Source organism: Oenanthe melanoleuca, chromosome 26 (assembly GCF_029582105.1).
Source record: "Oenanthe melanoleuca isolate GR-GAL-2019-014 chromosome 26, OMel1.0, whole genome shotgun sequence".
NCBI lineage: Eukaryota > Metazoa > Chordata > Aves > Passeriformes > Muscicapidae > Oenanthe > Oenanthe melanoleuca.
Window position 1 is genome coordinate 2,925,521 of NC_079359.1, and position 16,222 is coordinate 2,941,742.

General features: G+C 53.8%; 1 protein-coding gene across 1 annotated transcript; it reads right to left on the reverse strand.

Moving 5' to 3' along the window:
- Positions 1-272: 272 nt before the first annotated feature.
- On the reverse strand, positions 273-12,473 carry LEMD2 (LEM domain nuclear envelope protein 2). Its single transcript, XM_056511483.1, is given in 10 exon segments — positions 273-2,033; positions 3,133-3,235; positions 3,317-3,418; positions 4,329-4,474; positions 6,866-6,945; positions 7,587-7,663; positions 8,814-8,889; positions 9,932-9,972; positions 11,034-11,232; positions 11,234-12,473. Coding segments are annotated over 10 exon segments (2,169 nt in total). The 5' UTR covers positions 12,428-12,473; the 3' UTR covers positions 273-1,882.
- Positions 12,474-16,222: the final 3,749 nt, after the last annotated feature.

The window sequence follows — 16,222 nt, forward strand, 5'->3', positions numbered from 1 at the left end:
GAATCAGCCGTGCACTGATTCCCTTCTGCTCCCAAACCTCAGCAACTGCAGCTGGCCAGAGCCACCCCCTTCCCGTGCCACTGGAAATCCCCTTTGCCACCCACAGCCACAGGAAGAGATGAATTAATCCAATGTGAGTCACCCCTTTCCCCAGCAGTGGGGAAACCACTCCTGCCACTCCCCAGAACCTGAGAGAAGCTGGAACTCAACCTGATCCAAGAAAAAGCACTTGGGGCAGTCTGTGATGTCTGAGCACAAATAAAAGTAGTAAATTATTGGTAATAAATTTATTTTTGATATTGATTTTTTACAGAGCTAAATGGAACATAGAAACAGCACCAAGCCATTGAAGTTTGTTCTACAAAACCAGGTTTAATACAAAAGGATGACAGCAATGCCTGGACGGTTAAAAAAGCTCACCCAAACCCCAGCAAGAGTTTAATAAAGGTTTGAGAACAGAGGCACCAGTGTTTGAGAGAATTTCTCTGGCAGCAGTGATGATCTTGATACATTTAGGAAAAATCAAGGTTGCCTTTATTTATTACAGTGCAAGGGGCTGGTCCTTGCCTCCAAGAGCTGTTGAGTCTTCTGCCCAAACACCCACACCCCAAAATGTGGGGTCAGAGCCACCCCACGCAGGATATTCCCCATTTAATGGGAAGGATCTCCTGGAGAGCTCTGCTCCACCCCTGGTGCCCAGAGCTGCAGACTCTGCCAGGTGAGCAGAGGAACACACCTGGAGTGGCAGCACCTGCCCAGGAGCAATCCCAGCATCCAGGACAACATCCAGGGGCTGCAGGGCTCAAATCACTGCTGGCTTCACTCTGCAAAGGATTTGGGTCCTGCAGCCTCAGGAGCTGCTGCAGAGCCCAGGGGAGAGCAGAGCAGCAGCTCCTGTGTGCTGCCACACACTGGTGCCATTTCCTGGGAAACAAACATTCCTTTGCTGGACAGAAAGAGAAGCTGAAGTAACCAAGTGATTACAGACACGAGATACGATGCAGCAGGGCTGGGATGGACCCAGGCTGCTCCTGGGACCCTCAGGGGGCTGCCGGAACAGCACCAGTCCCAGAGCTGGCACATCCCTGCTCTGACACAAACACAGACACTGCAGCTGCCCAGCTCAAACACCAACAGAGCCCTCCTGCAGCCACAGGAAAGCACCTTTAGAAGCTTCCTATATCCTTTATTTTCCACCCAAATTCCCACCCCCCACGCCCCCAGAAAATAATAAAGCACACAGACTGCAGACTTAAAAGTGTAACAGGGTCACAAACTCTCCTCCACCACCCCCAGCCCAGCCCAAACCACCAAGGCACGTCAGGCTCCCCCTCTCTCCAGGCCCAGCTTCCCCCAATTCCCCCTCTCCCCAATTTTGGATGGATGAAGCCAACACAAAACATTTTTTCCTCGCTGGGAAGCAGCAAGTGCTTCCTCGCTGCCTTTGCACTGATTGAAACAAACACAAACAAAGACACGCCTGCACTGCCACCCTAATGTTTCCATGGGAAATGTTTCTCTTGCAGATGGGCTCTGCCACCAGCTGGCCTTGGCAGAACTGAGGTGAAATGTTGCACCCCCAGCCCTCCAGAGGGGTGTGCAGTTATTCTTTGCAGGTTGTTGTTTGCTTGCCACGGGAGCCAGGTCTCTGTGGAAGGCTCACTTTGGTGCAATTCCAGCTTCCCACCAGCTCAAGCCCATCTTCTTTCCAAGCCAGTATTGCCCTGAACGTTTGTGTGTGGAGAGTTTCAGTGAGAGCAAACAGAGCCGTGCAAATCCAACCCTCAGGCCAGGCCCTGCTCCTCCCACCACCAGCGAGGCCCTGAGCCCTGCACAGGCTCCATGGCCCCAGCCTGACCCATGGCTGCTCCTGCTGCTGCCCTCAGTGCTCTGAGTCTGACAGGTAGGAGGGCTGAGTCCATCTCCACACCAGCATGTCCTCCCCTGCCACCCTGTGGGACTCTGTCTGGATCCTCGACTCGTTGGAGGCCAGGAAATCCACTGCTCTCTCCCACACCCTCTTCATCTTCTTTCTGCAAGGAACAGCAAGAAAAGAAATGAGGATTCCAAGGTGGTTGTGCCTGTGGATCTGGCTGCCTCCTGTTCCCTGTGCAGGCATCAAACAAAAGCTGGTTTAGAGATTTCAGGCCAGGGCATGGCCACATAAATCCTGCCTGGAGGGAAGATGAGAGGCTCAGTCAGTGCCCTGAATTTCTGCCTCAGTTTGTGCTGCAAAGGGACTCGATGAGTAAATTGCCCTCCCCTGTCATGCACACAGAGATCTCAGCCAGGGGGACACCCTGATGTTCACCCCAGCTTTGGATCCAGCAGTTCTGAGCATCTCACACCCAGGGATGGCTCAAAGAGCTGCAGTCATCCCTTGTAGGAAAAGGAATCCTGTGTCTGATACAGAGGGAGGACGTTTCAGACTTCACAGGAGGACAAGGCAGTGCCATTTAACCAAAACACAAGAAATAACCCAGCAGAAATGGAGCAAAGCACCAGGATCCAGCCCTGCAGCCCTTCAGCCCCACCACCCACAGGGCAATGACCTCAAGCACACTTCCTGTCTGAGAAAGAACCAAAACCAACCTGAGGAAACACCAAAACCAACCTGAGGAAACACCAAAACCAACCTGAGGAAACACCAAACCCAACCTGAGGAAACACCAAACCAAAATCATCTCAGTCCAGCTCCCTTCCCAGCTGCACAACTCAACCTGGCCCCTTTCCAGGCACACAATCACTGCAGAAGAGCCCCAACATCCTGTTCAGCTCAAGGGAATTGTTCTGGTCTGGTTGGGAGAGCCAGCTGGGATGGCTGGGAAAGGGCAGAGGACATCTGCTGCTCCAGGTCCAAGCAAAGCAAAGCAAACCAAACCATACCAAACCAAATCCAGGCACTGCTGGACAGAACAAGAACACACCACAAGTGACATCACACCTGTGGCACTGCACAGGTACCAGCCCCAGGGCTGGCACACTGACCTGCAGCCTGAGCTGTGTCCAAGCCTTCCCCAACCCAAAGGCTCCAGCCTCATCCTGCAGAGCAGCTCCAGGGATGCATTTTGGAGCTGTGCTGAAGCCCCTCCTGCTGCTTCCAGCCCAACTGAGTGCCCAGAACCAGCTCACCTGCTCTGAGGGGGGATCAGGCTGTCCCTGACGTGGAAGATGCCGACGTAGGGGTAACGCTCCAAATTCCTCTCCCATTCCTTGTAGTGGTCCTGGACAACAGCTGGGGGACAGGGGGACACAGCAGTGAGGGCTGGGCCTGCAGGGAGCAGAGCAGGGCTCCCTGGGCTCCCTCAGCTCCTACCTATGATCTTCTTCACCATTTCATACATGGCTTGTTCCTCCTCCTCCATCTTCCGCCAGCGGTACCGGAGGTAGAGCAGGATCCCCCAAAGGGTTATCAGACCTGGGGGAATAAAAACAAAGGGAATTCAGGGACTCACAGCTGTCTGCTTGCTGGATGCAGTTTTAGCTCTGACACTGTGACCCTGCTTGGAATTGAATCCCAGTGATTCCTTTTGTCCCCCAGAATCCCCTGGGTGCTGCCCCCCTGCAGCACAGCAGCACCTGTGGCTGTGGGATGAGGTGGAAGCCCCAGCATGGAGCTGCCCTCACAAAAGAAACCTCAGCACAACCACAGAGCCCCAGTTCTGCAAATCCCAGAGGCCTCCCCCACCAGGATCACTCTGGAAAACTGTCAGGTTTCACTGCTTCATGGAGAGCTGCTGGACAAGGAAATAAAGCCTGGGGCTCAGAGGCAGCCCAAAATGCAGGAGATGTGTATGGAAGGTTTAGCACTTCCAGTGCCTCCAGTAGGACTTCAGTGTCTGCAATAAACAGAAGTGTCCCTTGTCACCCCCTCCCTGTCAGGCTGGATTAGAAGCTCCTGCAGTCACACAGCTCTCGTTATCACCTTGCTGGCTAAAACCTCTGTCTCAGCTGAGGCGTGACAGACTATTCCAATAAAACCTCCAACCCTGAAATGCTACAAGTCATCATTAAAGAGGCAGGAGGACTTGGGAGCTTAGAGCAAGAAAAAAAGAAAAACTGACTCCTTAAGGTAAGTTAACACACTTATTCTGCAGCCCATAATAATGGGCACTTGAGGAATGCCCAGAGAGCTCATCAGCTGCCTGATTTAAAGCAACTTTTAAGCACTCACAGCACAAGAGGAAGGCTGTGGGTCTCCCGTGCTGCCAGAACAAAGGTTAATTAGACATTAACTCATCAGCAGATTTATTTCACCTCAGTTAGGTATTTCCTGTGGCTGAGGAATGTGTGATCACAGGGGCAGCTGAGCCCCAGCAGCCACTTACCCCAGAAGAACAGGAAGACGTTGGTGATGGCCGTGAGCACGGCCCGGCGGAAGCGGCAGCCCAGCCCCATCTGGGGGTGAGCAGACTCCAGGCAGAACACTTCCTCCACACTGGAAACTGGCTCTGACATGTCCCTGCCTTTCAACCTGAGGGGAAGAGGCAGAAAATCTCACTGAGGAGAGCAGGCTGCAACTGCAGTCTTTAATCAAGGCAGGGAGAAAACACAGCCTGCGGATGCAGCAGGAAATGTCCCCGCAGCCAGCACAGCCTCCTGCCACATTTGGGGACTGGCTTAGCTGGGACTGGCTTAGCCAGGGATGGCTGTGGCTTCAGGAAGGCAGCAGGGCTGCAGCTCCCACTGGCACACTGAGAATCCCTGCCCTGCCTCTCTGACAGCCCCTCTCAGCGTGCACAAGATTAAACTCAGAATTGGATTCCCAGCTCCCAGCACGGAGATGGAAACGTTCCCTGAGTCAGAGGCACTGCTCAGCCCCAGCACTGGGAGCTGTGGGACCAGGCTGGGAGCAGGAGCAGCTCAAAGGGTGACAGAGCACCAGCACAGAGCCCCCAGCCCCCTCTGCAGCACTGCTGCTCCCAAAGCCAGGCTCACTGCACACTGAGCCATTCCAGAGCTCACAGGCATCAGGGGATCCTCAGATCCAGGGGAGCTGGACCAAAGGGGACTGTAGTTTTTAGGCTCCTGATTATGAAAAACCCATTAGACAAAGAGGTTTGCTTAATTTACAGCTCACAAATTACAGAGAGCTCAGCCCAGTCCTGGGCTCTGCAGGAGTTTCCCACCCCTTTGGCTTATTTACAACCCAAATTCCACGGAAATATATAAAACAAATATAGCAGAATCACCCAGTGCAAAGCTCATTTTCAGTCCTGCCTCTCAGACTAGCAACTAAAAAATAATCTCATAGCTAAAAATACCAGGGGCAGGGTTTTGGGGATGCTGCCACACCAGCTCTGGGGAAGCAGAGCTGTTTGGGGACCAGCCAGCAGAGCTGCTAATTAACAAAATAAAAAGTGGGAGGATATTGTATCCCACGGCTTCTGACTGGAAATGTGCTGGAGTATAAAAATACAAGATTTAAAAACTCTGCATCCCAGCCCACCTACAAATCCAACCCTGCCCCTGAGGAAGCTGTGCCCTGTCCTGGGAATTTGCACACCCCAGGAATCAAAGCAGCAGATGCTGTCTGATCCGGGGATCACAGCAGCAGCTGCAGAAATATTTAAGAGCAAATGGAGCAGTGGGAATTCCTACAAGCCTGGCCCACCAACCCCAGCACCACGACTGCTGCAATTCACTTAATCAGAGACACATTTAGCAACGTGAAAATGCAAACAACTGTTAAGGCTTTAGAGTCTGAGCAGACTGGAGGCAGCCCACGCTTCCCAGAGGAAGGTGATGATGGCTGCTGACTCTGGGTAACACTCTTTCTGTAGGTTGTGGGCTGGGTATCGTGGGTTTGCCCTCAAAACTCAGTATTGCTGTTCTTTCTCAAGGATGGAATCTGAGAAATGCCCCCTCAGTGACCCAGCAGCACCCACATCAGTCAGACCATCCATCCAGGAGGAATTACTCCATGGAAAGGGTGGTCAGCACTGGCAGGGACTGGAAAAGTGGTGGAATTGCCGTCTCTGGAAGTCTGACACTCAGTGCTCTGGTGGGGTTGTCTGGGGGGGGGGGGTCAGCCACAGGTTGGTGACCCCAGAAGGATTTTCCAGCCTCAGTAATTCTGGGATTCACTGTGCTCTGCCAGACACAACCAGCACTGCAGGTATCACTCAACATCCCTTTCCCTCTCCTGCTCCTCAGGACTTGCTCCAGAGGACCCCAAAGTGTGGGTGACAGCGCCCACTGCACACAGGGCTTTGCTGGCCAATAACCCCCTGATCCAAAGACACAGCTCCACAAATAGCACAAGTGCTCTGGAGAGAGGTTATCCTGGGAAAAGTGACCAGGTGGGCAAGTTAAGGAAGAGCTCTAGGCACAGGACTGTGGGCAGGACACCAGGATCACCCCACAGGAGGCACAAACAGCCCTGAGCCCCCACTCCCATCTCACCTGCAACACATCCCTGGGCACAGTGCCACAGCCTGGGCTGGGAATGAGGAGGGAGCTCAGCTCCCCTCCTGCTGCAGGGCTGTGCTTTTCCTTTGGAAGTGTGCCCAGCAAGCTCTGCCACAGACAAACCAGCCTATCTGCTGTAGCTTAACGAGCTTGGGAGCTAAAGGGCACCACTGACCCTGTCAAATTCCACCCAGCCAACACCCAGATCCCCAACTTTGACACAGTGGGCTCCTGCTCAGCCAATTCCCAAATCCTTGTGGCTGCACAGTACCAGTAGATCCCCAACTTTGACACAGGGGTTTCTGCTCACCCAATTCCCAAATCCTTGTGGCTGCTCAATACCAGCAAATCCCTGACTTTGACACAGGGGGTTTCTGCTCACCCAATTCCCAAATCCCTGCTGCTGCTCAGTACCAGCAGATCCCTGACTTTGACACAGAAGGTTTCTGCTCACCGAATTCCCAAGTCCTTGTTGCTGTTCAGTATCCAGTCCAGGGCAGCTTTAAACTTCTGTGTGGAACTGCCAGTTACATTCTGTGCAAAGGAAGCCATAAGAAGATTAGTCCTCCATTCATTTCAAATACTGAACAACATGATTTCATTACAGCAGTGGGAGAATTCACTCCACAGGGGCTGTCCCCAGGTTAATTCTTATCAGGATTCTGCAAACTGGAGGGAGGAGAACTAAGCCTGAAGGTCTGCCTGGCCTAAAGTCTTCTGACTGGGGAGATGATGCATGAAGAACTCTGTGAAATAACACCATCCCAGACTGTTAGGGCTAACCACTAAATACAACATAATCTTACTGACAGGTTACCAGGAAAGAAATGGAATGCTGGATCAGAGCAGTCTGTCTCCTGACACTCTGCAGCAGAGAAAAATCCTTCTGCCCAGCCCTCAATCCAGGGAAATTTCTGGTTGCACAAGACTGATGGCTCCAGTGAAACAACAAACCATTAAGATTTACAGGGGGTGAATCACAGATGGAGGAGAAAATGATTTTCAGAAGAACTGCTGAGAACAGGACTGGCCAAAGGGGAAGCAAGAGACAGGGGAGGGAATCAAAGCAGGATGAGGAAGCAAAATGGATGGTGAATTGTTTTAGTGTCTATTATTTATTGCTTTATAAGAGACTAAGCACTGGGTTATAACAAAGCTGCTCAGAGCCCACTCACCAGCACGTGATCCTTTGCCTCACTAACCCAAATGCATTTGCTTTTTAGGTTCTCAGGGTTTCCACATTCAAAATTACCTGGTAAAAAAAGTCAAATAGAAAAATTATATTTGTAAAAAAGCCCTTGAACAGTTTAGAACCAGGCTCTGAATGTACACCAAGAAATGTTCTCTTTTCCAATCAGCCCCAGCCCTGAGCAAAATGATTCCAGGGTGAGATTTATACTGCAGGCAGATCAGATTATGACTATTAATAAAATGCTCAGCCACTGCACGGAGGTTGGATAAAGGCAATCAAACCTCTCACTTCAGAGCTGCTGCTGCTGGATAAGGGCAATCAAAGCTGACACTTCAGAGCTGCTGAACACACAATGAGGGGGAAAAGTATTGCTCCTGCCCCTTGCAGAGCACAGAACCACAGCTGCCACCAGGTACCAGGTGTGGAGCTAATGATCAGTGCTCAAAATGCCTCCAAGGAGCTGAAATCACAGCTCTGCCTCTAACCCAGGCAGAGAAATGCTGGCAAGGCACTAAATCCTCTAAATCTTGCCTCACCAAGTTGACTAAACAAATGTGCTAAGTAAATCTGGTGGAAATCTGAAGTCAGATTTGAGAAGATTTACAAGTTCTGTGCAGCTTCAGTATCCAAAGGCTTCAGCCTTGTTGTCTGAAATGCAGAAAATGGAACTGAAACCCTTTTACTGATCACCACTGCTGTGAATCTTGCTGAACAAGTCCCTGCTCAGACAGTGGATTTCTAGCAACACAGTCCACCCAAAATACCAGTGTGGGCTGGATTTATTCCTGGAGTAGGGACTGTGCTGGGTCAGCTTCTCATCTCAGAGAACCTGTCCCACTCTGTGGTGAGGAAAAGGAGAGGCACTCACACATCTGCCACCACATTTCAGCAGAAATTACAATTTCTTAGGTCACTTCATGTGTAAGAACAGATTAGTTTACACTCCTGGCTCTATCTTGAAGACAATTTCAAGCTGTTGGTAGAGAAGAATAACAAACCAAACCAATCCTACCTGAAACTCCCAACACTTCAAGTACAAACAAGGCCCACTCACCCAGGTAGGGTGACAGGACTGCATTAGCCAAGCAGCACTCAGAATAAAAATAAACTTATCTTTCCTTGTTTTCCTATTCCCTGGAACTGCCTGTTCCAATAAACCCCTCCAGGGTGGGGCAGAAGGGAGCAGGGGCTGGGGGGTGCTGGCACTCACCTGCCTGCACAGACAGGTAATTGTAGAGCTCGTGCAGCACAGCCATGGTCACGTCCTTGTGCTTGGCCTGGCAGAACTGCAGGGCACAGACAGGGACACACATCAGCATGGGGACAGTGGGAGTGCAGCTCCAGACACCCACAGCACCACCAGCTCCAACCTAATCCCCTGAGCAGAGAACATCTCACACACAAGAGACCCAGAGCATCTTCTGAAGTCACTGCCCAGAGGATCTGGGTGAGTTTTAAGGTCCCTTCCCACCCAAAGCAGTTTGGGATTCTGGGATTCTATAAAGTGCCACCAACCCACAGCCCAGGCTGCAGCACCAGCCTCAGACCCACCACAGATGGATGCATCACCTCCAGAACCTCCCAGCACAGCAGAACCCAGAATCCAACAGGAAACCTGCTCCCTCCTCCTCATGGAATGTTTGGGTTGGAGGGACCTTTAAAGCTCACCCAGCTCCACCCCTGACACCTTCCCCTGTCCCAGGCTGCTCCAAGCCCTGTCCAACCCAGCCCTGGGCAATTCCAGGGATGGGGCAGCCAGTTTCCCTAGGAATTCCATCCCAGCCCCTCCCCACACTCACAGAGAAGGAATTATTCCAAATATCCCATCCAAATGGGGAATGGTTTGGGTTCATCCAATCCCACGGGCAGGGACACCTCCCATTATCCCAGGCTGCATTTTATCCACATCCAGCCCAGCCTTGGGAACTTCCAGGGATGGGGCAGCCCCAGCTTTTCCAAAAATCCATCCTGACAGGGAGCAGGGCTGTGCAGGCACTCCACAGTGGAGCTCAGGGAATTAGCTGGATTACATCTTGTACTGTTAAAGCTGAAAACAGCTTTATTGCAAACCAATACCACTGCTGGTACAACTGTTAAAAAGAAATTGATTCACATAATTGGGAATTTAAATTTTTATCTTTTAGAGTCTCATACACACTCCTAACTTAATCTGGCCCATTAATTCCAACTCATCAAGTCCCAATTTTTCTGTAAAACGATAGAATTAATCATTTTACAGTGATACTGTTATGGGTGGAATTGAATACCTGGAATAATCACTGTTCTGTGAGAGCTCACAAGATTGAGGATAAATAAATAAATGCTTACATCATCCGTGCTTTTGTCACAATCCACAGGCAAGAGATTAACTAGGAAACAGAAGAGGATGAGTTAGCTGGCTGCAAACAAGAGCTCTGATCAAGAAAATAATTATCTTTTTAAAAGCAGGCTCAACTTAAAGCCTCATCTTCCCCTGGCAGCACCATGAGATGCAAACAGCCTCTCCAGGAGCTGCTCTGGGAGCAGCCCTGAGGAAAAACACACCAAGGATGGAGCTGATCAATGTCCTCAGCTAGGGAGTGAAAACTGTTTCAGGAGAAACTTCAGGCTGATCTTTACACTCCAGTGCTGTGTCAGGTCACCTGAAATATCCCAGCACAGCCAGGGAGGGAAATGAACCCTCCTGGAGGGGGGACTGCAGGGCTTGAACAGCTCCTGCAGCACATCCCGGTGCCCTGTGCTGCCCCAGGGCAGCGTTCCTGCCTCCACAGCTCCTGTCACAGCTGAACAGGACAAGCCAGTGACAATGGGCAGCTTTATCCTGGCTCTGGGACTGCAGCAGCTTTCCCAGCCACACCAAGGGCACAGTGTGCCCAGGCTCAGGAGCAGCACCTTCCCAAAACAGCCCCACACCCTTCTCTGTTCAGCTTAAAGCCTGAAATATCCCCATTTCCAACTGTTCCAGCTGCTGGGGAAACCCCTTTTCATTTCTCACTGAAAAAGAAACTGCCACACCTTAAGTGCTGAATTGATCTGCTGCACTTCCCCCTTGGACAGAATAAAGGCTGGGAAGGGCCGTGCTGGCAGAGGAACATCAAAAACACACCCCAGGTACTACACAGACATCGTGTCACACCATAAAATCCATCCTTGGCCTAGCAGGCTCCATAAAATCCATCCTTGGCCCAGCAGGAATGGCACTCCACATAAACCCCAGGGCTCTGAGGGAGTGAAGGCCAAACTCGTTTGGTAAAAGCAAACTTTTGATTTGCTTCCCATGACTTACAAGGTTTCCCACAGGAAAGGGGAGATGGGAAGAGGGACAGAAACAGAGATGTCAGGTAATGGCAGTGAGGATGATAAATGTGAAAGGGAAAGAGGACAACAGGTGAGGAATGAAGTTAAATGAGAATTAAACCAGTGCACGTACATCTCTCCTCTGTCCCGTCCAGCCAGCCTGACCCAACCATCTTCACCACCAGGATGCCCAGAAAAATCAGGAGCAGCACGAGGCTGGCGAGGCACAGGAACTGGGACAGGTAATACTCCAACCCTTTCCTCCTTCCCTCCTGCTGCTGCCTGGGCGCCGAGCGCAGCAGGGCCGAGCGCGGGGTCACTCCGGGCCCCCCCCTCGCTGGCCGCTCGCCACGGGAAGCGCCGGATCAGCCCCCCAGCCCGGCTGCCCGCCTCCTGCTCTGCCTCCCTCCCTATGCTGGTAGCCAGCTCCTCCTTCCCTCTCCTGAAAAAGCTGCTGAACCTCCCTGGCGCTGCTGAGGAGCCCCACTGCGTGCTGGGGGTCACCTCGCTCTCCCGTCTCCACCAGGTGTTGGAGGAGGGTCCCTTCCTCTCTGCCGCTGCACCCCGGGAGCTCTGCACCCCGATCCCCCCTCCTGATGTCCCCCAATGGCTCCTGCATTTCTCCTCGCTGGGAAGGGGTTTGGAGGCTGCCGAGGAGCCCCAGTAGGGTGTGGAGCTCAGCGCCCCCAGCCCATCCAACCCCGAGGCAGCCCGGCTGCCGAGCCCCCCGCTCCTCTCTGCTGAGGGGCTCCACTGCGATGTGGAGTTCGAGCCCCGAAACCTGTCCAGGGTCGGCCTCAGGCCACTGCTGAGCCCCCCGCTCCTCTCTGAGGCGCCCCACTGCAGTGAGGAGCCCCGAAAGCCATCGAGGGTCGCCCCCAGCCCCTGGCTGAGCCCCCGGCCGTGCTCTGGAACATCTCTGGATGTGTCCCACTGAGCAGAGCTCAGCTCCCCGGCCCTGCCCGCCCCCAGGCCGCCGCTCCTCTCTACGGACGTGTCCCACTGCGAGGGGGAACCGAACCCCCCGTGCCCAGCCAGGGACGCCCCCAGCCCACCGCCCCCTCTCTCCACAGTCGTCCCCCACTGCTCCGAAGGGCTCAGCCTCCCGAGGCTGTCCCGGGACAGGCCGCCCTCAGCCCTGAGGCCTCCGCCGCGGCCCGGCGGGGATCCCCGCGGGTCCCCCCAGGCCTGCCCGCCGCTCTCTCCCGGCGGCGCCCAGCGGGACGCGGGCGGCCGCCCCACTTCCTCCTCCTCTTCCTCCTCCTCATCCTCCTCCTCACTCTCACGGGCTGCCCCGCCGGTGAAGCCGGAGCGCTGCCGCGAGGGCGAGGCCTGCGGCAGCCCTGCGGAGGAGCGGCCCGGGCTGGGCGGCGCGGTGCGGCCGCTGCGCCGGGCCGCCGCCACCTCGGCCCGCAGGCAGCCCAGCTTCTTGATGTAGACCTTGCGGGTGGTGGCGGTGATGGGGCCCGGGCGGTAGCCGAGCGCCAGCAGCTCCTTGCGGAGCTCCGCGTCCGTCAGCTCCGCCATGGCCGCGCCAGGCCCCGCCGGAAGCGCCCCGCGGGCGGGAAGCGGCGCCGCCATCTTGGGAGGGGCCCCGCGCGCCCCTGGCGCCGCCATCTTGGGGAGGGCACGAGGTGTGTGGGGAAAGGGCGCGGGTGGGCGCCATGTTGAGAAGGTCAGGGACGGTGTGCGCTCCCGCCGTGCCCTGAGGGAGCGGCAGCTCTGCTCCCTCAGGACCGGGGAAAAGGGGAAAAAATGGGGAAAGCAAAAGGCAGAAGCTGCCTCATCTGCGGCATCTGAGCCGGTCCCGATGATGGGTTGGCCCATCGTTGTGTGGGGATGCTGCTGGAGCAGCTCCCACCTCACTCACCCCCAGTGAGTTCTGGCACTTTTAGGGCCTTTCTCCCAAGAAAAGTCCCTTTCCCACCCACCTGCCACCCCCACACTCATTTCCATCATCGCTGCTCGGTTGCTGAGCTCTGCCAGAACCTCAGGCAGGACCAGGTTCCAGATCCATGAAATATTTCCCGAGAGGGGGGGGTCCCTCCACCCCCCACACCTAAAACAGCAAACCCAAGCAGTGACTTGTAAATTTATTTTGGCACGGCTGTGATGAACAGTAATTGCTTTTTCCTGCCGCCGCCGCTAAAGAAAGCGATGAAAGCGGCTGAAATACGGTGGTGTAATGTCGGAATTTAATTAAAGGAAATGGAACAGCGGTGCTGAAGGTGCTGAGGGCTGGTGTGTGCCGAGGGTTGGGTGATGGATGTGTGACATGGGGTGACGGATGTGTGACACTGCAGTGATGGATGTGTGACACTGCAGTGAGGGACACGCCGTGGTCCCTCAGGAATGGCACCTGAGGGAGCCTTCCCGACATAAATCACAAAATCCCAGAGTCAAAGAGGGTGGAAAATCCCTCCAACACCATCGAGTCCAGCCTGTGACCGATGCCCACTTGAGTGCCATGTCCAGTCTTCCTTGGACACCTCAGGGATGGGGACTCCAAACCTCTCTGAGCAGCCCCTTGCAATGTTTAACAATATTTCACAACTCTTTCCATGGAGAAATTCCTCCTGATATATCCTCTTGTCCTGTCACTAATCCTTCTTTCAGGAGCCTTCTTCCTTAGCAAGTCCCCAAAGCTCACCTCACTTTTCCCAATTTATCCAAGGAAGCAGCAACAAGATGCTGAGATTTGTTTGTCAGGTTGGCAACAGCAAATACATCCTCAGCAGAGGCCAGGGAGCCCATTAAAAGAGCAAACTCAGCTGTGCTGGGAAGTGTGAACGTGCTAAGCTGAGCCTCCTCTGTGCTCCACTGCCAGCTCATGATGTGGAGAGGGGTCTAATGTAAATAAAAAATTCCAATTTGCTCCTCTCACACAGATCCTGTGAGCTCACAGCTCTCACTTTGCAGGAGCTCTGCCTGGACATGCAGATACGTGCTGGCTGAGCTGATGCAAGCCTGGGAATTATATGAACACACCTTGTTCTGGAGAAAACAGCAAAAAAAAGCCCAAACTCATCCTTTCAACCTGTGATTCTGTCCATCAGGAGAATTACCCCAGGCCCAGCAGCCTCATTGCACAATCTTTGGAGGGGAGGACATGGGATTGATATTGGACTACTGGAGGATGGGGGAAAAGGAGGAGGTTGGCAGCACCAAAGCTCAGCAGGATCAGGTTATTCTGTTCTTTGTGGAGAGAAATCCACGACCCCTTTCCCATCCTCCCCGTGGGACAATCCCTGCCTTCCCTGGAAGGGAAAGCAGCATGAACAGATGTGTCAGACCCTGTTCCCCCACGGGCAATCTTCGTTCCCATCCCCTGCCCACATGCCAATGCTGAATTCGACAGTGGATTTTCTATTTTTGCAGCCCCTTCATCATCCTGGTGGCTCTGGGAGCACCGAGCGGTGCCGAGGCTGCAGATGGGCTCGGCAAAAAGCGTTTTTTTGGCTGGAAACAGCCAGAACTGGCTGTGGGAAGCTGGGACAGCGTGAAGGGACAGCCTCCACCTTCCCTGCCAGCCCAGAAGTGCCTCAGAGCTGCTGGCAGCGGCGCCGGTGCCAGAGGAGCAGACGCTGCTCCGGTTCTGGCAGCCTGGGGACAGGGCTGGTGTGAGCAGAGCCTGGGAGTGGAGCACCCAAACCCTGCAGCTGAACCCAACCCCACATCCCCACTCACCTCCTCATCCCTGGGTTCTGGGTGTCAGCCCTGCACACGGCACCTGAGTGTGCCCGTTTGTCACCCTGTCACTCACAGCCGCTGCTGTGACCCAGGAGCCCTCATCCTGCCCCTCCTGGGCCTGCTCAGCACCTTGGGAAGTCAGAGGTGACTCCATTCCCTTCCCTCCTCTTTCCCTGCCTCTGTCCCCCAGACACTGGGCTGCTCATCCCACCATGGAATTCTTGTTTGGTTTCTGGAGCAGCAGATTCTTCCTGCCTGCCTGCTGGGTGCTGCTGGCTGTGCCAAAGCACCTTCCAGGGCAGGGGAAAATCTTCACAGACCTGTTCTGAAACCTGGAGATCGCTTCCTTCCTACCCAGAGCCACAGCCCTGACAGCCTGGAAGGGGCTGCTTGGGATCCTTCCATCTTTTTCCAGTGGAAACATTTCTGCTTCTCCTGCTCAGGCCCCTGAGGGTGGAAGGAATTTACTCCCAAAAGTTGAAGGTGTACTTTGGTGCATGTTTGGACATCACAGTTGGTGCAGCAAGACAGGACAGGAGTTTCTGTGGTCTCAGCCATTACATCCTGAGCTCATTTATAACTGGGACAATTGGGAAGAGCCACTGGCAGAATCCATGGCTGGGGTCAAAGCTGGCCCTTGCTGATGCAGCTTGTCTGGCTCCAAGGGTAAGAGCAGAGTCCTGCTGGTGGATTTCCCTCTGGAATTTTCCACAGCGTCAGCCCCACCATCCCCCTGGTGGGAAATTGTCCAGGAAGCAAATCCAAGAGGCTCATGTTCACTTTCCTGCTTTCCATCACTGGAAAACTTTCCTTCCTGGGTGGCTCAGGGGAGGTGTTAGCCTGGAAAACCATGGGAGTGAAGGAGCTGAGAAAAGGGCACAGGGGAGGGACAGCTCTGACCCACAGTGGAGCTTATGGAGGGGGTTTGGGAGCACTTTGCTCCGTGAGGGGGAATTCTCCTTTGTTTTCATGTGGCAGAATCAAACCTGGAGTAAAGGTTTGGGTGTCTCTGAAGTAGCAAGGCAAGAGGCCCTGTGAAGGGAACAGGGCTCTGACCTTGCTGCACACTGGTGTGAATGTGGCACAGCTCCCATGCCAGCTCTTCCACGGGCAGCACCCTCTGCAGATGGAGCTCCTGCAGCCCAGACTGCTCTCACTCCCAGCCTAATGGAATGTGCAATTTCCCATCTCCCTCCCACTCAGAGTCATTACAGAGCTTCCACACTGCCTCAGCAAGACTGGGAGAGCTGATCAGTCCCTGGACAAGGAGTGTGCCTTTGGATCAAACATTAGAGCTGTAATCCACTGCACGCTGCCTGTTCCATTACCCACTGGGAGCTCTCTCCTCTCCCGAGGGCTGCTTGTGGCAGGGTGTTGTTCCAGCACAAACAGAGCTCTTGGAATGAGCTCAGTGAGAACAGAACTCCTGTTAGCTTGGGAGGATAAAATTGGATTGGAATTGGATATATTCACGTACATACCATTGATCTCATCCATCCGTACTTTACATATGTTGGATTTCCTGCTGCCAGCAGAGAGGAGTAGCTCTCAGATAAGCCAAAGGTATGGAAATGGAGAGCAGGATGTTCAAGTGGAATTAGGATTTCACCTCGGGGTGTGTTGGAGAGGCAG